The following is a 26,879-nucleotide window of genomic DNA, read 5'->3' as shown; positions in this document are numbered from 1 at the left end:
AACTGCAGGACAAATGCAGAAAACAGCATTCTCTAAAAATAAAAGGGCTCTGGTGAAGCAAAGTCCCCTGCAGAAGAACAGATTAGCACTGCTGACACAAGCCAAAAGGGATAATACAGCAGCAAAGCCTCCTGCCTGACAGCCAAAGCTGTCACCTCTTGATTATTGCCTTGGTTTTATTCTAACTAGGCCATTAAAGACAACTCAGCTTGAAAAATCTCTCCTATGAGAACACCAAGGCAGAAAAATTGTACCTAGTTAAAACCATCCAGAGCTACTATGAACAGTCAATTCCAATTTTAATAAAGGAATAAATATAAAACTTTGATCCTTTCGATCAACTTAAAACTCTTCAGGAAGTGACACTGATCATAAAAAATGTCTTATATCACAACTGTACTAAAATGCTCACAGCCAAATATTTGGACACACCACCCCCCACATACGGCACACTTCAAGTGATTGAATTGCCTGAACAGTACAAACATCTCCAGTTCCTAAACAACTGGAGCCATTCCAAAGCAGGTACAGGCAGCTCTTACCATTCATCTTGCAGGCAGGGGGAAAGGGCAATCATGATGGAGCAGTCTTTAGCAGTCATTGCTATTCTGTACTGCTGCACCTGTACAACAGAAAATAACACACATTTTCTCTTAGATTGGTGTTTACCTGAGTAAAGCATCCTGTTCCTTACAAAGGCAGCACTGCACTCCCTGTATGGATATGTTGGCACTTTAAGAGCTGGACATTCTCTCTGTAACAGAAGGTTGGCAGGAGCAGGTGCTTTTGGAGCATCCTGTATAAGAATCACATTTATTTCCTACAGATTATGTTCCTAAAGGCCAAACAGCACCAGTTCCTGCAAGTGCTTCCTCAGTCTAGAAGGCAAATAAACAGCTTTATTTTTCTCTCTGGAACTGGTGCTACAGGCTTGTTTTTAATTGCTTCTGCTAGAAAGATGCACCCTGGCACAATGAAGAGCTTTAACTTTACAGACCCTGACAAGCCAGCAGTGCTGCCTCCATCCATTATCCAGCCCTTTCAGAGAGACAGAGGTTAATTAACACTGACCGACCAAAGACCCCTCGAGAAGTTCAGAGGTACCTTTGTTAACGCAAACGCCACTGTCCCATCATCTTCCAGGGAAAGGTCCAGCAGCTTCTCATAAAACACTTCATTGTAAGGTCCATCTATCTGTAATGTACTTCTAAATAAATATTAAAAGAAGATTTACAGACAGCCAAAATGATGTACTGGTCTTCAGTGTGATCTTTCCTCAGCAGCCCAGACACCCAGATTAGAACAACCCAACAATAACACTGATGAACATGTCCAAGTATTAACCCACTGCCAACCAACACCACAACAGTCCTTGTTAATCACTCAAGATTTGCTGCTGCTTAGGATCTGGGTTTTGTGGGGTTTTATAAACATGACTCATTCTTAATCCATTGCCACCTGTGTATCACTATAAGATAATGGGGTTTTGCAAAAAAATGGGTAAGTTTCAAAATTTGTAGCAGTCTGCAGGAGCTCCAGAAGCCTTGCTGAAAATACATATATAAAAAATATAATATTCATCTAAAAGAGATATCAATATATTATATATTATTTTGTACAGACAAAGTATAAACTGGGGGCATAAGCATATCTGACAGGGCCCTGCTCCACACCATGTGCTAACAGGGAGTGTCCTGGCCTTCCTTCCCCCTTTGAACAGCTGAGCCCCTGCTGCAAAGCTGAACCCTCACAGGGGGGTTTGTCCACACAAACCCCCCACAGATCAAAGAACACATTTTCCAGTGCTCTGTTTCCTGTGTAAGTGCATAGGCAGAAGCAACTCCTGAGTGAAGCCAGAGTGCCCTCGTGTGAGCACAGGAGGGGAACAGCACCCCAGTGAAGGCTGCTTGGAGCAATTATTATTACACTAATAAACCTTATTTGAGGAAAAAAACACAGCAGCTTGCAATCATCATTGCAAAACATCATTATCCCAGCTCTGCAGGAACTGGGGGACAGGAGAACCCACCCATTTCACTGTACCTTTCTGCAAATACACAACTGCCACTACTAAAAAAGAACATTTTTCTCTCTTAGCTTGTTGTGAACTTCCCATAATCATTACTTAAAAATTCAGGCCAAAGTGGCCAACATCAGCTGGAAGTTCAGTTAGAAATTCAGACTATGCAGTGCCCCGAAGAAAGGTTGTACAACATAACAGAGCGTGTGCACAGAGGCAATCCTGCCTGCAGTCCTGCTTACTCAGGACTGGGAAGAAAAGCCATCAAGTCTTACCTCTCTTCAGGAAATTCCTCCAAGTACTGTTCAACTCTACTGTACAAAGGATAGAGTCCTTCAATATCCAGCATGTCAAGCATCTGAGCCTGAAGGGTTTTATAAAGGAGACAACCCCTCGGTAAACCAGAGCTTTCCAATTTATGTTTACCTAGAAGAAAATGCATTTTAAAATAAGGCAGACACAAGTCTTAGCTTCAATTTGCCATTACATGTGCTTGTTTAAAAGTCCAAAAAATACTTTTAGTCCAGTCACAGGGAGGGAGAAGCCTTAAAGCATTCAGTTTCCAAACACTAAAGTGCAAGGTGCACATTTAAACAGCTCATCTTGGACTGCAGAATAAAACAGCTGGTATTCAACTCTACAAACTACCTAAAAAAACAAACACCAAAACACACCCACATCCACTGTAATCTACTCATTTTGAGTCCACAAGAGAAATTTCTCAGCTGAGTTTGAAGCCACCACAAATTCACTTTGAACAGTCTCAACTGCTGACAGAAAGTGATTTAGCATTTCAGCTCTTTTTTATACAATCTCAAGAGGTCGTATTTGCTGTAATTTCTCTAAGATAGCACTTTCTCCAACACTTCAACAACCCGTGGACAAATGAAAAAGGTCTTCCTCAAAAGCAGAGTAAGAAATGGGCTCTTTGTGTAATCAGGATAACTGGCAGCATCTTGAATAATTAGAGCTTTACAGAACTTATGCACTGAGGCATTAGCATCATTTACAGTTTTCCAGCTCTCACTTCCCATTCCTTTTCCCTCAGACCTCTCTTTACCAGGAGAAGAGCAGCTGAAGAAAAGAACAAGAGCTGTGCCCTGGTGAGGGCTGACAGGAGGAGCAGGGAAAGACAAAGTACAGGAGTTGTAACAAACCAACCAAAGCAGCCCAACTTCATCACATACAACATAAAGATTCCCCACTCATTTGGAATACCTATCAGCCAGTTACCAGCTCAAACTGGCATTTTCTTCCATTTTTCCTCTACCACCTCCTGAATTTATTTTTACCCCTGTCATCAGAAACAGTGCTCTAAGTGCTTACTACAACACCACATTCTATTAAGAACAATTCCCTGGCAGCTACGCAGCTCAGAACTCGTTTTTTAAATGCCATTAGAATTCCCCTGTTTCCATTCTCATATTAATATTAATAAACTAGAGACAAAGAGTTGAATTGTTACATCAGACAAGGCTCTGAGAAACCTGGTCTGGTGGAAAGCATCCCTGCCTATGGCAGGGGGCTGGACGAGGTGGCCTGTGAAGGTCCCTTCCAACCCACACCATTCTGGAATTCCATGAACACTTAATTATGGACAGTTTTTACAAAATTATCCCTTACCATTTCTTACTAGCTCCTTATTAAAAGCACTTGCTTCACAGTAGCTTCTCCCTTGTGAAATGGGAACTGTCTTCATGTCGCCTGCCCTGCAGGTGTCAGTGCTACTTAGTAGCGCCATGGTTATCACATGGATTAATTCCTTAACAATTGTCCTTGTGCAGTGGGGGCCACTGACCAGCCCATTGGAAGGGAAAAAGAAAGGTTTTAAGTGACGAGCAAGTTCGTTCCAGTCAGAGACACAGTCCTGGTCATCCTTACAGCCATAAATTAGTTCCCCATTCTGCAACAAGGAGAAAAAGAAGTCTTTAGGCATGGCAGGAAGTCAAGTTACTCATTCTGAGCTACTCAAAGTTTAATATTTTAAGCACAGAAAAGTGTTATTAGCTTAACAATCTGCATGCAGACACACAGCATTTCCAGTCTCTTATGGATTTGCCCTCCTAAGTCTAATCAGGACCTACAAGTAACAACCTCTGAATGAGAACCAAATCCACCATTTAAATCAAGTGCTACTTTCCCAACTTAATGAACTGTAAGGAATCAGAACAATACAGGTGTGAGCGACACTTGGCACATTTTCCTATCAGTGAAAAAGCACTGTATGAAACACCCTTCTTTTACCAGCCCGGACTGGCAAAGGGAAGGCTGTGCAAGGGGACAGAAAAGGTGTGATACTTACCTGTACTAGTACAAAAATAGGGCAGTTCATAGAAGTAATTCAAATAATTGATTAAATATTGGAAAGAAATTAAAAGAATCTTGTTTCCTAGAATTAATTTGAAAATCTCCACAAATCATCAGTTACTGCTTCATACTTTTCCTACGTGAATGCCATGAAATGCCACTTTCTCCTTCCTCGGTGAGGCCTGCTGTGCCTTGGGCCTGCGTCAGTGCTCTAACAGGAATTTAAAACAAAGTATTTGCAGCAACATGCCAAGTTCTCCATTTTCTTCTTCCCGAAGCAGCACAAAGTTTTAAAACTTTCGTCACCTTAAGAGTCCTTTTCTATTAATTGTTCCTCAGCAATTCTTTCCCACTAATTCATTCCCCAGGGAATGGTCACAGCGCCAAGGCTGCCAGAGGTTCAGGAGCATTTGGAAAATGCTCTCAGCCACAGCATGGGATTGTTGAGGTGTCCTGTGCAGGGCCAGGAGTTGGACTTTGATGATCCCCATGGGTCCCTACTAACTCAGGATATTTTGAGTCTGTGAATTCTGGGAAATTAAATTCCAGGTTAGGACAGAGAAATAATAACTATAAGCTTGCCCATTTCCTTCTCTTGATGGAATCCAACAGTGATGGTGCTGATTAGGTAGGTTTGAAGGAAGATCTTGACTGTTTAGATGCTCAAGTCAAATTGTTTAAAAGCCAAGGCAAAAAAAAAGCAAGCAGAGATTTAACTGTTTACCTTAAATATTTTCAAGTTGTTCTGTGCCTCCTGTAATAAGCTCTTCAAAGCAAAGTGCATTCTTTGTTTGTTTCTAGGGAAAACAAAATAAAGCCAAGAATGTTTTATGACAGCCTTTGGATGTTCACACCTGGTGTGAGCACATGCACGGAGCACATCACTCACGCTGAGGTCACGGCACAGGCAAAGTGAACTTCAGATCTGAGTAAACTAAACAGCTCTTGGGTGCAATGTTATGCTGCAAAAGGCAGCTCTGATTGCTGAGATAGGTGTAAAGGGGGAGATGGCACCAGATATAATCACTGTAAAGGTCAGACAAGCCAGCATTGATTATCCGTAATGATCAGTGAAAGGCAAAGCAATCCAAGCAAGAATATAACACAGATTTTTTTTTTTTAATCCTTACCCTGAGAAGAGATCCAATGGGCAATATTTACTTGGTCGCTTCCATTTTCCGTTGGCTACCTGTGGAAAACCCAGAGCACTGCTGTTACCCACTCTACCTGGAATAGCTGCTCTCTCATTTTAACAGCCAGGTGTGTGGCACTGACATCCTGCCTTTCAGAGGTCAGGACATTTAAACCCCTTTGGACACAGAATTCATGGCCACCACGGGTGTTCTTGGTCATTTTTAACTTGAGTCACTCAAACTGCATTCACAAGGGAGAAAGATCACATTAAATCCCAGGGAGTCACAGTCACACCATTCCAGAGTCACAGCAGACACGAGTCCATGACCTCCGTGCCTGTTACATGCTGTTTGTTTTAAGTCACAGAATGCACAGCTGATCTGGGAAGGAAGTTCCACACCAGAGTTTACCCAATCACAGTGTTCATAGTCCCCAAAGGCTGATATTGTATTTGTTTGCTTTCAGCTTCCCACAGAACTTGTTCCATCTCCCACTAAACAAATTCACACCCAGAGACTCAGCTGTGTATCCTCCTACCAGCTTTAGTCATATTGGAGATTTGAGCAAGTTTCAACAGGAAAGCAAGCCTGAAACAGCATATAAAGCACAGTACAGCCAAAGGAAAGCAGGGTGACTTAATAATTACCTTTAGATGCTGATGCATACAGTAACGACACACCTTGTGCTTTATCTCCTGTGAAACATGGCTGGAAAAAGGAATGAAGCCACACTTTGGCTAAAACAAACAAACAAAAGAAGATCGTAAGTATAAATGCCTCTCTCTATAGAAATAAAAAGGTACACAATATGCAAATCCTTCCAGTCAAAGGAAAAATTTTAAGAATAATTTAAAAATTCTAGCCCTTAAAAGCTGTATTACTCTCAATTATTTTAAAAGATAAAGACACACGTGGCCTACAGAAAAGCATAGTAACACCTAGGAATTTCACAAGTTTCATAAGATCGGGAATTGGAAGAAGGAGGGAGCTGTTTCCTGCTATGGATCACAGTGAAAGCAGTGAGCTCTGCCTTCCCCCACTGCTGCATTCCTTGAAAACTGCTGGGGCCAGTGTATAGTAAAAAATGCAAACAAGCCCTGAGGCTTGTGTCCCCCTGCACACCTTGATCTCGATGCAGAGGATGGGCCGGTGCTCGGCGAAGCGGAAGGTCTGCAGCCGCGTGAGGTTGGGAAGGCACATCGCGTAACCGCTCAGCGTGTCCATGTCCTTGTCACAGCGACACTCTGGACAGCAGGGGAGAAACAACACAAACAGGGAAATTAGCTCTGGGGATGTTTGTTCACTCTGGAGCCGTCTCGTTCGCCAGGTGGGGCGTGGGAACAAGCATGGAAGGACAGGACACACAGTTTATCAGCTTTAGCCAATTATGCACTTGCACAAATTTGCCCTCCCCATTATCAGGTTCCTCAAAACTGTCCCAGAGACATGGAGTGTCCCAAGAGCTGCTGTTAATGGCCACCTCCCAGCTCATCCTAAGAAAGGTGAGGCCTGCAACAGCAAGAAAATGGATTGGCCAACAACAGGTAAAGTGACTCATTACGTATTTATTCAAATATGTGATCTCCTGCATGACCTACCATCCCTCAGCTGAGTCAAGTGGATCTGAAAAATGGCAGGAATATCATAAACTTAAGAGGCATTATTATAAAATCCTTTGAATAACTTCTCTCCATGTGCATCCTTTGGGACACAGAAAGGTCTGTGAGATTGTAGTTCAAAGTTAACAAAAGCACACACTCCCAGATTTTCAAGTACCTGCGTTATTAAACAGACACGCAGAACACACGTTTCTGTTACAGTTTCCACTGCTAAGAAAAACGCCCACGCTGAAAAATATATTGGAAAAGAAGAAATAAATCTCAGAAACCAAAGCCTCAGGCACCAGCCTGCCATGCCATACTGCTTCACCAGGATGAGCAAGAAGCCTTCTGTCTCCAACAAAATGTTGAGGTTTGTTTTCTTTTTCTAAATTTAAGCAAAAGTACATTCTTCACACCTTCACAGCTGAAAGCCACTTGCCAAATCAGAAAGACACAAATCTGAAGTATTAGAGAAGCTCCCTTGCATGTTACACAGGCTTATGTGAAGGGCAACATTGAAAGAAATTCTTTCCCTGAGGTTTAAAAAAAGTTCCTGTTAAAAATGGACAGTGAGATTCACTGTTCTGAAGCACCTGGACACTTCCTCACAACCACCCAGCAGCTGTGGACACACAAAGTTTAACTTTGAGAAATAAAACTAAATTCTGTCATTCACTTCCACCAGAGTATTGTTCATTTCTAACTTTTATTAAACACTATGAACTTTCCTCACTGGGTCCTGGCACTGTGGAACTGCTTCTCAAACAAGTGAGGAGAAATCAACAATGGAGTGTCCTGTGCTCACTATATGTAAATTAATTCTTTTTTTTTCCTGGATCAAAAGCATCAAAGCACTTCACTACAGTACTTTGATTTAGCACCACATTTATCTTCAAGGAGTTTTGCTAAAGCAGGAGTTTCTGGCCATTCTCAAGAACATTTGGGAACATAAGACAAACCATGAGGGCCCATCTGTCTGCCCATTTTAGAGCTATCACATACTACTTTTAATTCTAAAACACAACCCTTTTTATCCACAACAAATTTTCAACTTATCATTGTCTAAATATTAAAAAAAGTTTCCTTATATTCTGAAGCATGAAGCTTTTTTTTACTTTAGAACAAAGGAAAATGCTTTACAGCTTGAGGAAGCCCCTTTTTAATGCCATCCCTGGCACTTACCTGGCCTCTCTGGCTGGATTTTCAAACAGAGCTGTCTCACAAAGTCTAAAGGCAGTTGAATAATTTCCTATTGGGGGGGAAAAAAAAATAATTAATACCCAGGTTTGGGAGTCTGGAAATGGAACAGCAAAGTTCAGTGGGTTACACAAAATACACTGAACTATGCAGTCAGCAGCTTCTGCCTCTGATTGACTGTGAACACTTGTACCTCCGATCACATGCAACACCTGTTCCTCTATAAAATCCAAGGACTCATTTAAATAAATGCAGGACAAAGAGCATTTTCGGTGCAAGTTTAATGTGTGTGAAGGAACCTGCGTCACTGTGTCCTTTCCACAAATTAAAAAATCCCGTGTCTCACATCCCACCCTTCCAGGCAGAATTGTGTAACTCAAGTTCCAGGTGAAGCTGTAACTTTTTCAATCATCTGTTCAGTGAACAAGATCTGGCTGCCCTGAAGAACAGAGCAAGGGAAAAGGTGACCTCTGACTGCACAGAAACCTCAACAATTTATATGAACCAGGTTTCTCCTCTTGTTTTGCAGTTAGTCTAAAAATCTCTCACACACCCTCCCTCTTGCCCTATATGTAGGGCAAAAAAATGACCCCACTTTTCATCAGCAGCTTGAAACAGCCAAACCACTGAGTACAATCCAATCACCTCATCAGCACAGAGCAGGATCCCTTGTTCACATCCAAATGTTTCTTGTGTGTGTGTGTATCTTGCAAACCCTGTTAGTTCCTTTTACTTGGTAGTCAGTGTTCCTCCAAACAGTGTTTAAAATGCAGAAGCCATTTATTTTAAAAACAAAACATTTACCCCATGGTGAACGTCGTTCTCCCCGAAGAACTGCTTCATCACATGCTTTCCAAAGTCTACAATGTTTTGCAAATGGTGTAGTATTTCCTCTGGAGTCTGGAAGACACAAATGTAGGAACTGATCTCTGAAATAATGATAAACAACACTCCAGAATACACACACACATCCTGGTCAGTGATTTAGCAAATAGCTTAATTGTTGAGCTTGGCAGGTGAGTGCACACTGAAGTCAAACAGACACATCAAACGTGCTGAATTTGTTTTCCTACTGTTGCCTCAGGGACTGGGACAAACAGAAAAATGGTCAGAAAAGATGATGATTCTTAGATTTCAGGGGGAAAAGGAGAGAGAAAGTGACAAAGGTGGAAGAGGGGGAGATTGCTTAAGACCTACTCTGACCATTATTCTTAAAACAGCTCAAGGAAGTCCAGCAGTCCAAAGAGGTGCCCAAGAAGGCTCCCTGCCAACAGCTGCAGTGCAGGAAAGGCTTGGAGTGTTACAAAATACATCATGGAGTTTGGGAAGAGAATGGCTGCAAAGACTGAGCCATATTAAAAACCTTGGCATGAACAGGTACAGAACTTGCCATCTGTCCCAAATCCTGCCCCAGACAGTGAAAAATCTTACTTTGATGTGATATTCTGTAATTTCGTAAGGAAACACCAAGTTCTTCTACAAGACAAACATGCCAAAAGCTAGAAAGGAAGCTCCCTGAGTACTGGAAGCAGGACAGGGACAACTGCACAGCCAGACTTGGACAGATTCCTGCTCATTGAGGAGGGAGCAAAGGAGCTTTACAGCAGTATTATCCTACTCCCTGCACTCCAGCACACTCTGGTTCTCTGCAAGGTATTTTATTGTAAGAACAGACAACCTCAAAGCTACTCTGTCCTTATGTAACACATACACAAAAAACCCACTTAAAACCTCACAGTAAGATTAAGTGGAGGAAAAGAAAGTGCAACACTTGGGTACACGTTAGAAAATCAGAGGGGAAAAACAAGAGCAGAAGAAAATATAAACAGAGCAGAGTAAGAGGAAATAAAATACTAGAGGACAACACTCAGACACCACCAAAGCCTAGAGAAAGGAGGAAAGACCACATCCAACACAAATCACAAATAACAACACAACCCCTTCTTTAACTTGCACAAATTCTGAACGGTGAGAAGGAACATTACATGATCTCGTCAGTAACAGAAATCTCAGCTAATTCCCATTTACAGATGGTTCTGACCTGGTTTGCTGATGTACACAGCAGCCACAGGTTTGTGTTTTGTTTGGTTGGGGTTTTTTAACATATACACATACTCACATATTGAGAAATAAGCATTTCATAAAAATCTACTGCTGCCACTTTTACCACATGGAAAGACTCACCAGTTCAAAAGATCAATACAACCATAAAATTATAAATCAAGTTTAAAACATCTCTTACGAGCAAGTATATTTGATATACCTAAATGAAACAAAAAGCAACTAACAGGCGACTTGAACATCACCTTTTAACATAAAAAACTACTAAGATGAAAAGCTTTTGAAGGACCCATCACTACTGCCAGCTCATTCACCAAAACTCAAATAGGCTTTATACAATAAAATTATTTTTAATTCTTTAACGAAGAAGAGAATATACTAAAATAGCAATATGCAATTAAAAGCACTCCATGAGTGCTGACACTTGACTTTCTACTCAAGCAATGCAAGCCCTGCAGTCACATAATCGAGTATTTTTCAATCATAGCAATAAGGTTACAATTCACAATAACACCACATTTTTAACTACTGGATTATCTAATCCCAAATTCATAATTAAACAGATAATTAAAAATACAAAGCAGCATCCAGACTTCTTTACCTTTCCCAAAGGAGTTAAGCAGAAGAGACTGAGACCTATTTGTTAATATCTGAATTTCAGTGTGTGTATTACTAGAAAATATTTTGCTTGAACTGCTTCCTTCAGCGTTGTTTACCTTGGATGACCTGGGATGTCATGCACAGATACAGAACACTTCAGAGCCTAACTCATTTTACTCAAGTCAGGAATACAGATTACCCTTAAAAACAACCATTTTCCCTGTCATTGTTGCTATGTGCAAGTTCATCCCAAAACTGATTCTCTGGGATTTGTTTACTAATCTGATGATTAAATATTTAAGTCTTCTGTTCTGCTCCAAGAAAAAATGGTCCTTTAAAAAAAAAAAAAATCAATCACCAGAATAAGTGAATATATTCAAATTACAAAACCTTCTATTTAGAGGGAATAGTGTATCACAAAGTCCACACACTCCCAATGCAAGGCACATGCAGAAAGTGCTCCTCAAAATGCAACACTGGAACTTGTATGACCAGCCTCAATGCTGTGGTGGGTAAGTGAAAAGTCACTTCCTGGCTTCCTTTGTGACTTTCTCATACTTTGTCAATTCTTTAAAAACAATTACTACGCAACAATCTCTTTGAACTTAAAAAAAAAAAAAAAATTAAAAAAAGGAAAAAGGGCAGGCAGTTAGTTAGCGTTCTGTTTTCTTAAATAAACTGCAACAGACTGACATTTTACTTAAAGCTGTGGTCTAGTCCTCTCCTGCTATAGTAAAAATTGAGATAAGCACTGTTTCCTTTCTTGTGATGCACTGGACTCTTCACTGTTCTTGTTAGCACTAAACATTATTATCTTGGGCTACACTACAGAAGCATAAGATACATTTTTGAAATCCTGCCAATATAAGCAGCTGAAAAATCAACTTGAATCATACTTTAGTTTTACCAGACCTTTTTTCAAGTTAAATAGCAGCAGAAAGACCATGAAATAACTCATACATACGCTGTGTTCACTAGTTTTGCCTTCCTCTACTTTAGCAACTTCTCCCTTGTCAAACTGAATGATCTTTCTGATTTAAAGCAACAAAATGCCCTTTCTAGATGTTTACTTTACATTCATCCTTGTTTCTTTTTTCCTAAAATTAAGCGCACACACTAGTTCTCAATAGAGCCACAATGCTTTTTGTATTTCCCTCATCAGAACAACCTGCCACTGTGCCTCACAAAGCCGTGGTTCAGGAGCTGCTGTAACTCAAGCCATTCCCTGTATCTCTCAGGTAACACACTGTAAAGACTCCTCTCAAGGTTGAGGAAACAAAAGAATTTGAACCTTGTGCTCTCTTTTTTTTTTTTTTTTTCCTTGGAACACTGTGTTTATGCTCCACCTTTGGTTTTTGATCATTTTTTATCCTTGTTAAAAGAAATCTAAAGTAACTCACTTCAGCTCCTTCTCCAGCAGAAAAACTTTATTGTACCATTGAAGAAACTGGGAGATTGTGTCCTGCCATGTTGTTTTTGTAACAGACAGGACACTAAAATCACTCACTGACAAAGGATATTCTGTGAACATTTCATGTGTTTGTTCAGATTCCATGGTTTTTTAGCTACTGAACAGGTGGTCAACAGCAGACCTTGACCATGACCACCAGTCTTGTGCTGCTCCTGTTCTGTCCCACCTGGCTACAGCCTATAAAACTCCTTTCTTCCTCAGCATCCCTGTGCTTCCATACGTGGATATGGCACATTAACACTGTGCCACAGCTGCCCTTACAGAAAGCTCTACCCTCTAACACATAGCAGTCTCACACCCCACCCCACACAGAGCTCTTGGTATCAGCTCTCATCATCCCAGTTACATAAGACAAACTCAAATTTCCTCCTGTTGCCAAACCCCCTGAGACACAGGCACATTTCAAAACATCCCCTTATTCTTACACTTGCCAGTCACAGCTCTTTCACAGGTTTCTTGTTTCTCCTCACACTGGCTATTAGTTTACCCAAGTGCTTTCAGCAACAGGACATGTTTAAACTTACCTTATTCTGGTTGGGGGGGGACTTCAGAAACCGCAGCACCACACAGCGCTGGAGAAAAATATCAAAGAATAGGGTTTCATTAGCATTTATGAACAGCACAATTGTCTGAATCCCCAATCTACCTCTCTGAGAAATTAAGGAAAAAAAAAAAACTGAAAAGCACATTTGAGATGGTTATTTCACTCAACTTGAAATCAAATATGCCAGCTGAAATCAAACACAGCAATGTCTGCTGCCAGCTCTGCCATCAGTTTAGTGAGGCGGCCACTCTGCATTTGCAGTCACCAAGTGCACCAGGGAAATGCTCCCTTAGCTTACAGCACTGCTCTGAAACCTCTATGTATGAAGGCACATACAGAACCAAAAACACCACCACCCTGGCATTTGTGCACCAAAGGTCCCCAAAAGGAAAAAGAGAAACAAGGCCCACTCCATTTACAGTATCAGCACAGCATTACAAATTATTAAGGAAACTCTTACCAATTACCTGCAGCAGCTACAGCTGTACTTAACACTAAACTAAACCCTGCTACTTATAAACTTCTGCAGAGTAAACACATAGGAACAAATATAGCAGGTTTCCAAATATTTTACATTAAAACCATAGAAAAACTCACTAATTTTTGTGATTTTTACAATTTTTTGTCAGTTTTGTAACAATTCAAAAACCTTGAGACTTTACACGTTAAAATCAAAGTCTGACACGGTGTTAAAGAACCTGCAGCTTTACAAGGCAACACCCAGTCCTGCCTCTGGTCTGCCTTAATACCTGATCCTCAAGATATTCATTCCCACTGATGTAGGTCAGCCCATTTGGGTACAATGGGGATACAAACAACTGGGCACCCCAGAAGGTAGACACAAACAGCTTCATCTTCTTCTCTTAGCCAGTCTGTCTCCATTTGGGCCTTTCCAAGACACACCAAAAAGGATTACATTCCATTTAAAGCACTACCACAGTCTCACAAAAACAGTGCAGACAAAATGTCCCAGCTGCACTTCAGGTTTATAGAATCCAAGCTTTTTCCCTACCAAATTACTTCCCATTAAAAAACCTCCCATAGCATGACAGCATCAAATCTATTCCATATTTCAGAGCTGGAAACTGTCTCTGCACAGGCTGAGGGAGAGAGCTGCAGATATCTTTAATTACTAACATGGAGAGAAAGAGGAAACAAGCAAAACTGATGACAGTGTGCCGTCCAAAACACTAACAAAACTAGGTCCAGGTTCAGACATTGCCACTGAAACCCAGACACAGCCCCTTCCAGATCTAAAAAGTCTCACGCCACCATAAATCTCTCATGGTTCACCCACATCTGGAAAACACTCACATAAAAGTGATTTGACTCATCCTGCAAGATGAGTGTCCCAACAGCAAACGAGATACCACCAGAGTGGTAATTAGAGTCACCTGGATTTGACAAGATTCCTGATGACAGTTCCTCTCTCTTTCTCTCATTATGCCCTACATATGGGTAACAGAGCCCAGGCCTGATGAGCCTGTAGCTGTGTGGGCAGTGTGTTATTCTTAGTGTTTCAACCATTTGGATCTCCCGCTTTAATTATTCATAAGCAAGTGGATCAGTGATGGAGTGATCTGATTATCACTTCTAATCCCTTCAGAAATATGATTCTGTAATCTTTCAAGGCTGGTGTAGATATCTTTTAATCAGTTCCCAGCCAAGATTCCAACCAGTGCTCTGGAAAACCTGATCTGCTCTCACAGGACTCAGGACAGTATTTGTTCATCGCCAAATAATTTCTGATTTGGCAAAATGACCAAAATTATACATGGCAAAATAAGAACATGTTGCTGGTCTAAAGATGTCAAAAGGAAACAGCACTGTTCAAACAAAACTTCACAGATGCACTTAAACCAGCCAGCCCACACTACACTTTAGTAAGACTATTAGATGATTAGAGGAAATAAAAACAAAAACACCAGCAAACAGACAAAACTCCAGCCCAAAACCAAACCTCAAAAAAACCCCTCAAAACGCTTCTTTCCTATTTTAGGGCAAGTTTTCAGGTAGATCCCTCCCTTTGTGCATTTCAATATCACTTCCACAGCACCAAGGTTAATCCATCAGATGTCACAGGTGCCAACTGCTTCAGAAGTATCACCACCAAAAATATTGGCCCACATTTTTCATGCTATTGCATTTCTGATTCACTTGGCTGATTCTTTACTTGGAAATGTTGTGGGTGGTTGTTGCCATGAGGTTTTTTGCCAGTTATCTTAAAATGCCTTCAATTTTTTTATATTTACAGGATGAACACCAAGGATGTACCATACTTATCTGCATGCACGGGAATGGCCCAAATCCCAAAGAGAACAGATCTCTGAAGAGATTGTCACTACTCCTCAGCACTCTGAGAATCAGATCAACTAGATCCTAATGCTCCCTAAATTTCCTTCTCCACAACCAGTGGAAGGGCTTACAGAGGTGCCTAACACCACTCCCATCAAGGCACTGTCGCCATCAGAGTATTTCATTAGGTAACAGTCCCAGAGAGATAAAAAGATGAGAAAAGCATGCTGCAAGAAGAAAGGGGGGAAAAAAGAAACAACACATGGATGTAGGCAAACGTACAACATAAAACATTAAAAGGCTTCGTATCTTTTGAAGTAAGATAAGTTAGAAAAATAATGAATTCAAAGGAAGAATTCTATACAAATGTTTTTTAATCCCTGCGTATGTTCAGTCTCCATTTAGTGACAAAAGACTAAAAATAACCAACACATCAGAACATCAAACACGACTGCTCTTACTCTCAAATAAGGAATTTAAGGACAACTCTCATATGAGAGCAGAGCAGCTTGAAAGCAGATAACAAAACAATGTTCTTAGTAGCTCCAGGACCATACTAGGGCTACAACAACAACCATTTCCAATTGTTATGGAAAACTGAAAACAAACACTAGCAACAAGGATACCAAAACCTGGGTCTCTGAAAACACATCCACAAGCGCTGGGCCGGAGATGATGTAACCAGAAGTGTTCCGGAGGAGCTCGATCCCAAGCCACAGCACTTGGAGCCTGCAGCCTAAAGTTTACAGCCCCACCAAGAACGGCAAACACTTCTTTAGCACCCCATCACCAAACAATTGTTTGGGTTAGAACAGAACAAAGTTAAGGATTGCCAAAAAGGAGAGAAGGAGCTGTGGGAGGAGCTGTCACAATACTCAAAGTCGGTGGCCTGACAGAACCAGCGGGGTGTGTACACACACAGCTCTTGTCCTCGTGTGTCCTGGGAAAAAAGGGTCCTGGGCTTACTCCACAAAAGCTTACCTGTAAGAATTTTTATTCTCCGGAGCAGTTAGTACAGCTATTATGTTAATCTTACTCAATAAAATCCAAAAAACAAAGTAATCCTTTGTAGCTTGGCCAAAATATGACTGGCATCAATCCAGGTACTTTGGATTAGGCAGTAGCATTATGAAACCAGGATAAAAGCTTACATTTGTTTCTTAACAGCTTGGTGTTTGATATTGACCTTATTCTATGACCTCATTGTCATAAAATGCAGGCCTCCTGAACTGGAGAGTTTTTAGAAGTTAAACACAACTGGGGCAAATATGTAATCTTGATATTCCCCTTCAGGGAACAACCTCGTTTGTATCACTGAGATTTTTTTCAGGTCTTTTGCTACGTTAGTAACAAAAATCTATATAACAGTTGTTTGCAGTGAAAGAAATAGGAAAACTTATATTAAAAGTAGCTCAACTGCTGTTAAAATTGCTTAGATGTACAGAAAGATATGTATTTTCCCTCTGCTCTTACCACCTCTGCTCACATGGGTTTAAAATAAGTTTCTGTACAAAAATACAAAGAATTAGCCTGTCCAAACACAAAGCCTGGGAAACACCAGCTTCTCCTTTTCCAAATAAGCAGGTTCACGTCATTTGTTATTACACTATTATTATTCTAAGCAGCACTCATTAACTGCTTTTGTCTGGAGGCAAAGCATTACTCTGACATCTCCTTCTGCAGCTGGAAAAGATTCTCATCTCACTGATTCCCAACTAGTGTTCACACATGCAAGACCTACTGGTAGAAAACAAGACACTGAGAAGCAACTTTTTAAGTCCCAAAAGGAACTCCACCTCTCTTCCCATACCCATCATCTCCCTCACTCCACACAATCTCATAAATTCTGGCATCTCAAAACTCACCAGTATTTTTGCAAGCAGTATCTGCAATTTTACATCACAAAGTTACCTACCTGTTGCTTAAAAAGGCATACAATACAGAAACAGAGTAAGAAAACTCATCTTTCTTTTAAAGTTGCCCATATAAAAGTTACAAGTTTCCAATCATAAACATGGAGGGAAACACTCTCAAAGACTGGTAACAAATCTTTCTCTACAATTCTAACTCCACTATTTTTTGCAACTAATTTCACAAACCACTACCAACCCCTGCCAAAGGAGATGAAGATACAAAGTAAATACTTTTAAAGAAAATAGTGTCTGTAAAGGCTCTGGATGTCTTTATACCGTAAGAATTGGTTATTTAATTCACTGTGTTTTGCTGACCTGAAGAGCTACCAAGAACTTATCAAACACAGCTCTGAGAATGCCAGACCTACCACTGTGTTTATTCAGTGCTACCTAATCACTGTGGATTTACAGCAAAGTACAGCAATGACGCCTACAGAAAGTCCATTCTATCTCATTTTCAGTCCAAGGGAGGGAGAGGGAGACAAACTGAACACAGCAATATGCAAATACTGATTAATGACAGTTCCAAGGGTACTCAACATGAACTATGGAATTGTTTAGCTGATATTAAGCTACTCCTGCAGAAGCACACTGCAGCTGCATGCAGTATATGTCAACTAAAAAAATTATTCTGACTTTTTTTATTCCACATCTACATCCCACAACCCCTTCAATTCCAATTCTAGTTTGAGGGATTTGAACAGAAAACAACGGTTCTCTATTCAGAAAATGCAATTTCTAGGAAGGAGAAAAATGGACAAAAGTGTTATCTTCACATCTCAGAAAAGACAGTAAAAGAGAGAGTTCCTCCTTCTGACAACTGATAGAATTCAGTGAAAACATGCCCATCACACTGCCCAGGCACTTCAGCCAAAGCTTACCTTCATGATACTCAACACAAGACATTTTTAAAGGTCTCCTCATGCAGGGTCAGTGTGCCATGTAATGTGGAGGGATGTGAGAGATGGAAACAAACTAAGTGCTAGAAAATTTTGCAGCTTTTGAATGAAATACACCTGGTAATATCATACATAATTGTTTTCCAACCCAGTTTTGTTCTGCATAAGGTGGATAAGATCACACAAAACAAAGTGAGGAAAGCTACATTTCCTGCCAGTATGGAGGAAGTTTAGCAATTGCTCACACAAAGTGCAAAGAAGCATTCAGAAATTGGAACAATACTCTTTTATTTAGCATAGAAGTCCTTGAAGAACAATGGTTTTATTTCTTAACATGAATAAAGGATTTCTGGCATGGTATCTGGCTTGACACCATTCAATACGGCAAACCATTATTTTAAAACAAACCCCCCATGATTTCTTTAGCACAGAGCTCACAGCTTGCATCAGACTTCAGGTGCTCATTCCATTTTTTTTTTTCTACTTGGTTATGATCTTGATTCCCATGGGAGTTAAGCACTACCTCAGGTTTCACTTTATGGCTAAGCTTCTATAACCTCGCAATACACAGATGGTACCAATTCTGAGAGAATTTAATGATTGCACTCTGCAAGAGTGAGAAGGAAATGTCTGCCCTTCAGCCAAACCAGCTAATCAGAGTACCTGAAATGATATCAAGTGATACACCCACTGGTACGAGGTGGAAACACATACCAGAGAGAGAACAGGATGAATAAACCCATTGATGCCTGTCCCTCAGTGTGCATTAGCACCGTCTGGGTAGCACAGCACACAGCCCTGATGTCCTCGCTGTGAAACACAAGTCAAAAATGGTCCTTAACATTTAAAAGCATATCAAATACCTGGCCCATCTGTCAAACAGGTGAGGTGTAGCAATCAGAACATAAAACCACGTCCTAAACTTCCTTCCTTTAAGCTGCCCTAAAGCCCCCTCTGATCAGCAACGCACACTTCCCAGCATTAAGCTGCCAAGTCATCTGATGTTATGTTGGGGAAACCAGGCGTTCCAGGAAATTATTAATGGGGGGGAGGAAATAAAAAGTCAAAACAGTAAGAGGGATTAGAATGAAGCTGAATAATGAAATGGACAGTTAAAACAAGTGAGTAATTCTCAGCATCCAGAACAACTCAGCTAGAAGGCACTTAAGCAAGCCTCATGCTCACGTAGAATCCAGTGACTCTGTTCCTTCCCGAGTAAGAGCAGGGCAGGGAGAACAGTTCAAAGAGGTCAGGACACCTCCTTGACACTTTATTCCATGCCACAGACAAATACACTGAGGCAAAAGGAACAGCTACTGAAAAGCTGGGAGGGAGGAAGAACCAAAAGAGTGAATAAAACAGGCTGTTAGACTGAGCACTCCTACACAGCTTTGGGTCAGCCAGGCTGCTTTATCCAAAGCAACCAACCCACGGCCACTGTCAGCTGAGGGCAGATACAGGAACAGCACAGAAAAGTCACAGAAATGCCATCACTGCATTACAAGCACTTGTAACAGACACAAAAGAAATCTTTTTAAGATAACAACTTGATCTCAACTGCAAAAGGAACTCAGTCAAGTCTGAGTTAGCACTGAACCCAAACCAAAAAAAAACCAAACAGGACCATTTTTAATCAAGGCTGATGACCTCCTGAGCTTGACTGCAAAACTGAGATTTTACATTTTCACTGGATGTGGCCTTCAGCATTCTCAAAAGTCACTCAAAAAAGAAAAAAATAGCCCCAAAGTGGAGTTTGAATTTCCAAAGAAGGTCACCAGAAGACAAGTCTGCTCCAACACTCATTATTAGCAAAAGACAGCATCTCTGGAACAAGTATTCTGCAGGAAGAAGAGAGCTGCTGCTGCAGTTAAATGATCACTGTCATATGGCATTAGTGTTAGACCACAGAGCTTCTGTCTCCCATCTCCATCCACACACATGCTGTGTCTTCCCATCTGCATCTACAAAACTTAAGGCACTCATAAGAAAAGTTTTAATTGCTGCCTTTCTGCTCTCTCTCCTCTCTACATTCAGCCCTGCTGAACCCAGCATCACCTTTCCTTTTTACTTCATGGAAGAAACTAAACTGCTCTGCATTCAGAGCATCCTTTCAGTGCAGAAACCTGGTAAATACAAGAAAATTTTAAATTTAACTACTGGTACAATATGGAATTGAAATCTCAATACAGAATTAAAATTCCTTGATGTTGACTTAACCTAATAACTTGGGGGAAGTGTGTGTCAATAAAAAGCTTCACAGCTAATTCACAGAACTGAAAGTACTTACAACTTTTAATTCTTTGTTTATAGTAAAAGCTTTGTAGATGGTACTCAAGTAGAGTTAATCCAATTAGTTATGGCATCGACAGTCACAGCTGTACCTGTTTAGCCAAAGAACTAAATACAAACAAATACAAAACTGTCTTTTTTTTTCACCCACTAACCATAGATGTGTATCTAAGTGTCAATTAGCCAAGGTCAATGCAAGGAATCATACAGTTTTAATACAGGTGTCACCAAGGTTCCCAAATTCCAACTCAAACTGGTGACTGCCCTCGCTTCCTAAAAACTTCATTGTTGTTCACAGCAAGTCAGGCATCTCTTCCTTTCTTTTTCACTGATGACACACCCTGATCACATACTTGGCTTTTTCAACTGGTTTTAATAGCTGCTTCAGTCAATTTGGGCAGAAGCTCCTCTACTTGTTTACAGTAAGTAAATAAAATTAAAAATCAAAAGCAATGACAACTAAGAAAGAAGGAGTATTATCTTTAGTCATCAAGCTGTCTTCCTGTCCTTTTGTATAAGTAGGCAAAAGGTGTGCAGGTGTGGGGGTTTTGCTAAACAATGTTTAGAGTCAGACACTGTTGAGATACGCACACACCCAAAAAAACAATGCTGGAGAAGCCAGGTCAAAGAAATGCCCTATGAAATTTAAAAGAAAACACCACACACACAAAAAAAAATCAAATAGAAGAAGTAGAAAATTCTACAGAACCAGATGCAAAACTCCTCCCTACATTCCACAATTCCCAAATCCATCAGAAGGAAGAATTAGCACAGGTTTGAAACACAAATAGTAGAATCTCATCAAGGAGACAGAAATGTTTAAGCTCAAGTCTTACAAAAACTATGCCTTTCCCATTAGTCAAAATGAAATTCAACAAATACAAGTTGCATTTTACCTTTTCTGGTAGCGTCTTTCTGTAAAAGAACCAAGAGACCAGAATGTGGCCATATTTTAAATCAGAGCAGTATTTAGAAAAGGCCATTATTAATAAACTATTGTATTTATAACCACAAGAATAGCAAAATTTCCCTAACTGAAGATTCTTTAATACAGGAATCAGCAGTCTGTTCTACATTTCCATGAAATCAAGACATTCATGGATATTAATGGGGAAAAAAAACCATCAGAACACAACAGAAAACAGAACACAACTGAAAAAATTTTGCTTTATAGTCGGGGATCTGGAATTTCTCAGGAACAACTTGGAAGTTTGGGGGCATCAGTACTTGCACAAATATCAATAGCACAAAACAGATTCGGGCAACTCCACACAGAAAAACAACAGAAGAAACAGGACACACAAATTTTTGGACTTGTACAAAATGGCATAATCAGAAAAAGCACCTTAAGAAGATTCTCTCAACAAGACAGCAATTAACGATCAGCATCATCTCTTTTCTGCCAAACAAGGCCAGAGGAAAGCTACAGCTAAGCCATTCCAACCACAAGCTTTCTACTCTTTCAGCAACATCCTTCTGTCTAAACATACAATCCTGTCTTCTCTTCAAGTAAGTTTATTGCAACAAAACTGAATTTGTCATTATTCTTATAAACAAAACAACCAACCAGCCAAAGGAAAACTATTTCATAATGCAAAGGCACTATGAGGAAAAATTATCTACCCTGATTGGCACACGTTTACCCTTCTCATAGTTATTTTACTTCAAAATCCCAAACCAAATCCCTCTCCCCTCTATGCAGAAAGTGGCTTCCTGCACACACTTTGCAGCCATCATAATGCAGGTACCAGCAGAAGCAGCTACAGACGCAGTGAAATCAGAGACTGCTGCTAAAACATGAGATACACCTCTCTCCCAGCACCTCTGCTCGCTACAGTCCCCTGTGCAGTCAGCACAAGGACTGGGAAGGATGCCTGCTAAAGCAACACTGGGACTTTCTCCATCTTTACCACAGGTCTTGAAGGGAAAATAAGTATCACAGAGAAGAGACAGATATTATTCGTTTATTACAGGCACCAACTTTGAGAATCTTCTGCAAGCTTGATTACCTGACTTGACTCCCTCATCCAGACTCCTTAGCTACACTTCACTTACCTTCTCCATCTCCCCTCCTTTCCCTTTTCCTATTCATAAGCTCACAGATGCTCTGGAGATGGTTTATACATTTTCTAATTAAGTCCTGTACCAAAACCCAAGGTTATCTGCTGGAGCTGCAAACATTCCAAGACATGAAGTAGATGATCACTAACAATCCAGGCATCTGAAGCCATAAACCACAACCTTTTGCAAGCACATGCCAAGGTTGTTCTAGACCATCTCACTTAATAAAAAACAAGCTGGGGGAAAAAAACCTCCTATTTTCCACCTCAGACAGTCACCCTGAAACACAGATTTGATGTTCAAATGTATTTCAAAAGTAGGCTTTTGGTTACCACAATATCCCAACATGCAAGAAGTAAAACAGAGACCAGGAGGAATGTACATACTTCATCTCATAAAGCAACTACTGCAGACTGCAAGCACATGTTTCAACAGCAAAAGGAAATCCAAGTTATTATTCCTAGAGTTGCTTACACTACTTTGTACAAATATCTACTGAAGCCTTTTGAAATGAAGTGTTAAATGTCCCGTAAGAGCAAACAACTGATTAAAGTGCAGAACTCCAAAGGAGGATTTCCAGCTCACTTCTGAAAAACTAAGTACCTGCACTGCAGAAAGACACAACATCTTACCAGGAGATAACTGTTCTGCAGCAGTTTCTCTGAACCCTCTCTGCTGCTTATGAGTAGGGAGCAGGAGGGAAAGCCCTGCTTAGCTCTCTTTTTAAATCTGAAGCCAAATTTGAAGTAGAAGGAGCGACTTTCCGCTAAAAACTCCAGGAAAAAGAAACCTCCTTTCTAAACCACCTGGCTGGCTGATGGTGCTTGGTTGGGGGTTGCAGCACAAATGTCTCATCAACACCTCTTAGAGCTACCAGTTGTATTTCACACTAGAATCATGAGGTAGGAAAGTTGTCTCTTCATTCTAGCACTTCAGCAGACTGCAAGACTACACAAAGGCCTTTTGACCACAATTCAGTTTCAATTTGGATTAATGCATTCACAGCTGCAATAAAAACCAAAAGGAAAAGCTTGATCACCAGAGAAACTTGTACCATAGTTCTGTACATCTTCTGGAACTTTAGATTCACCAGAACTGAAACTTTAAAAATCCATGAAAGCAGAAGCTTGAGTGTTCATCAAGCAAGCAAGCACAGAGCTCCAGTGGTAACAATGGGAACTGGAAATGCTTGGCAGGTATTCCATCTTTATTCACCAGATCACTGTCTAAATGCTGCCAAACTAATTAAAGTGACTCTGTAAAACTACCACTGTAAGAAGAGACGTGTTGAGTAGCCCATGCCGTGCCTCAGACTCCTTATCCTTCACTGGAGGGATAAGGGACAGAGATGCACTTGCAGTGATTTCAGCACACAGGGAGACTCCCGTCACTATTACGCCCTGCAGGATTAATAACCAGCAAGAGGAAAGAGCACAGCGAGCACTGACAGCACTTTCATGGAAACAACAGAGCTCATTCCATAGGATGCCAGCATCCCCCTGCCAAACAAACCTTTGTCTGGACGCACTGGAAAAGCGGCTGCGTGTCGCCTGCATCCAGGGCTTATCAGCACACTGCCAGCAGAACTGTTTGCTGGGCATGTGACTTTTCCATGACCAACTTTTTACTTTGGTCCTGTACTGGATTAACAATGCATTACATTCATGTCTTAAAGGGCAACCTACAGGGAATGGAGCAACCCCAGGAAATAAGCAGAGCCTTAAACACAGGAGAGCACCCTGTGATGACATGGGCCTTATTGCCCTTACTGTCCATCCCTAACCCAGCCACAGCCCTCACAGCCAGGAACAGGGGTGTCCATCCAGGCTGCTTGCCCACCCCAGCCTGCAGATCCAGTGTGCTGGAGACATGACCTTGCACAGGGCTGTTATGAGTGCTCCAAGGAGAGCAGGAGTTCAAACACAACACCTTGGACCTCACTTCATGAAAGGCAAAGCAGCTCATGCCCTCTTCACCAGGACAGGGATTCACTTTTGTGTTGTTGTTGCAGTTTTGTTTTTTAAACTTCTCAAAGTTTCCCAAAGCAAGGAAGAGTGGCTTAGACTTAGAGAGGTAGGGACCAGCTTCCTCTCCACATTCCCAAATACCACTATGCATGAGAACATGGAAACAACAAGCACATACACTGTTTCAATCTGGCCTCTCACTTGTATCTGAGCATCCATTCATGTCTCTCCCACCACCACCAAATCCCTATCCCCCTCCTCTGGCATTGATACACAAAAAACATGAACTGGAAAGCTACAGAATGATGCAAGGACAGTCAAAATGTCTTAGCTGTGCTGCTGATCCATTCACACAAACCTGAGAATAACTTAACACCAGATCACAAGAACGATGATTAATTGTGCAAGTATGTCCTGCTCGTAAGAGGCACAAAGTTACAATTAGCATCTATATAGTATTTTATAGGCTTCGAGTTTACCAGACTTTGTCATCAGTAGACACAAAGATCCAAAGTGTAAACTTCACTGTTTCAAAGTTGTCTATAAAGGAAAAATTGTATCTATTTCACTTTCATTCTATCTTAAAAGTTTTAGCATCTTGTTAAAAAGAGAACTGGCACACTCAGCAGCTATTCTGAATCACTGGCTGACTTCCTCACTTTCCACATCTTTAAAGATAATCACAATTACGTCACTAATAATCCATTATTTATCTTGATTCCCATCATCCAGTGACTGAGTAGTTTCTACACTGCCTTTTTCAAAGCTAAAATATGACAGGAAACAAAATCATACACGTTCTTCTTGTACCAAAAATAGCTTTTAAATAGTATTTAATATAAAGAAAAAGAGGAAAAAAGCTAGAACCACAGAAGTGCCCCTCCTAAAGTTTGGAGAGCACCATAAGATTTCTAGCATTTTCTCAGACATAGTATTTGTTAATATTTTACATCTAATTCATACTTTTAATGCAGAAAACAGACATTAAAAGAATCCAGTATTTTCAGTCATTCATTTAGACATAATTTTAAAAAATAGTTCTCAAGATTCAATTCTTATTATAGATCTTTTTCTACAAAAAGCCTACATTTCATCATTCTGGCTTTACTGAGTTTTGATCTATGAATCATCAAGAACGTTCTGTGGCAAATCCATACCAGCTTTTAAACCGAAATCCAAATACATTTTTAAAGCACAAAACAGCCACAGGCACTTTTTAGAAAAGGAATAAACTCCTTCGAGGGGCACATATCGCAATATATTAAGTAAACAATGTACCTGCAAGGGGGGCACGAATACACTGTCAGCATAAATTGACACAGAGTCTGCTTGATTGGATTCAGCTTCATTTGACCATTACTGCTGTAAGTGCTGAATCTATTTTACTGGAATTTTTAAATTCCTCCATCCCCCCGTATTCCCCCTCCCCTCAAAAAAAACCCAAAAAGCAAACAAACAAAAAAACCCCAGACAAACAAAAAAAAATAAAAACCAACAAACAAGAAAACAAAAAACCAACAGGTAGATGGAAGGATGGGGATGAAGTGACCACCGGGGTCACATCACACCAGCTCTGTGGCACAGCCAAAAACCGAAATTAGAGTCGGGAGCCTGGCCCAGCACTGCAGCGAGTGCTCAAACTCCTCACAGAGCCAGAGTCGGTGACAAAGGGAAAAACACGCCTTCTCCAGCTCGCTTTCTCCTGTCACATCACCCACACCCGGGAATGATGATGGAAAAGGTGAATTTTTAGCACTTTTCCTCACAGCTCCCATCTCCAGGCGGCAGCTGCCCGGCCATCGGCTGCTTTCCCTCCGCTCCTTACTGGCCGTGACGGAGGACCCGGGGAAACGCCCGCTCATCTTCCCCACGGGACAGGCCCGATCTCCCCGGGATAGAAAACTCCTCCGGGAAAGAAAGCAGCGAGGGCGAGCGGCGGGGCCGAGCGGCCGCTCCCGCCGGGCCGCCCCTCTCACGCGGGCCCGGGTTGGGGCTCCCCCGTACCTGGCAGTGTGAGACGACGAGGCTCTGGTTGCCTTCCCCGTGGTACTTCCATTCATTCTCATCCATCTTCTCCACTTCCATGCCCGGCCCGGGCCGCGCGGAGGGCAGGAGCAGCCGCCGGCCCCGCCGCCTCACGCCGCCACCATCGCGGCTGCGCCGCCCGCCCTCCGCCGAGGGAAGTCCCGCCCGCCGCGGGCGCCATCTTGGAGGCGGGCAGCGGGGGACAGGGAGCCCTGAGGCGCCGCCCGGGCAGAGCCGGCGGCCGAACAGCGTCTGCTGCCGCCGGGAACCGCCGGTCAGGGAAGGCGATGGTCCCGCTCTGCTCTGCAGTGGTCTCACCTTGAGTCCTGTGTGTGGTTTTGGGCACCAGACTATTAAAAAGGGATTAAGCTGTTAGAGATGATCTAAAGGAGGCCATAAGGATGGAGAAAGATCGGAGGGGAAGCCTTATGAGGAGCAGCTGAGAGCACTTGATTTGTTCGGCCTGGAGAAAAGGAGGCTGAGGGGAGACCTCATC

The 26,879-nt window shown here is 41.5% G+C and overlaps 1 protein-coding gene across 1 annotated transcript in view; it reads right to left on the bottom strand.

Annotated features, from left to right (window-relative positions):
* Nucleotides 1–26,523, bottom strand: part of IPPK (inositol-pentakisphosphate 2-kinase) — a 30,204-nt gene extending 3,681 nt beyond the window's left edge. The window contains exons 1-12 of the mRNA XM_032121284.1: nt 26,363–26,523; nt 12,915–12,962; nt 9,063–9,158; nt 8,244–8,310; nt 6,583–6,704; nt 6,108–6,197; nt 5,458–5,516; nt 5,052–5,124; nt 3,644–3,923; nt 2,296–2,446; nt 1,105–1,207; nt 543–622 (exon numbers count right to left, since the gene is read on the bottom strand). Of these exons, the coding sequence (XP_031977175.1) occupies nt 543–622; nt 1,105–1,207; nt 2,296–2,446; nt 3,644–3,923; nt 5,052–5,124; nt 5,458–5,516; nt 6,108–6,197; nt 6,583–6,704; nt 8,244–8,310; nt 9,063–9,158; nt 12,915–12,962; nt 26,363–26,443 (1,250 nt within the window). The 5' untranslated portion in view covers nt 26,444–26,523. The remainder of the gene's footprint in view (nt 1–542; nt 623–1,104; nt 1,208–2,295; nt 2,447–3,643; nt 3,924–5,051; nt 5,125–5,457; nt 5,517–6,107; nt 6,198–6,582; nt 6,705–8,243; nt 8,311–9,062; nt 9,159–12,914; nt 12,963–26,362) is intronic.
* Between the last annotated feature and the right edge of the window lie 356 nt (nt 26,524–26,879).

Source organism: Corvus moneduloides, chromosome 11, assembly GCF_009650955.1.
Source record: "Corvus moneduloides isolate bCorMon1 chromosome 11, bCorMon1.pri, whole genome shotgun sequence".
Classification (NCBI taxonomy): domain Eukaryota; kingdom Metazoa; phylum Chordata; class Aves; order Passeriformes; family Corvidae; genus Corvus; species Corvus moneduloides.
Note: the sequence above shows the minus strand (reverse complement) of the source record. Positions and strands in the feature narration are given on the sequence as shown.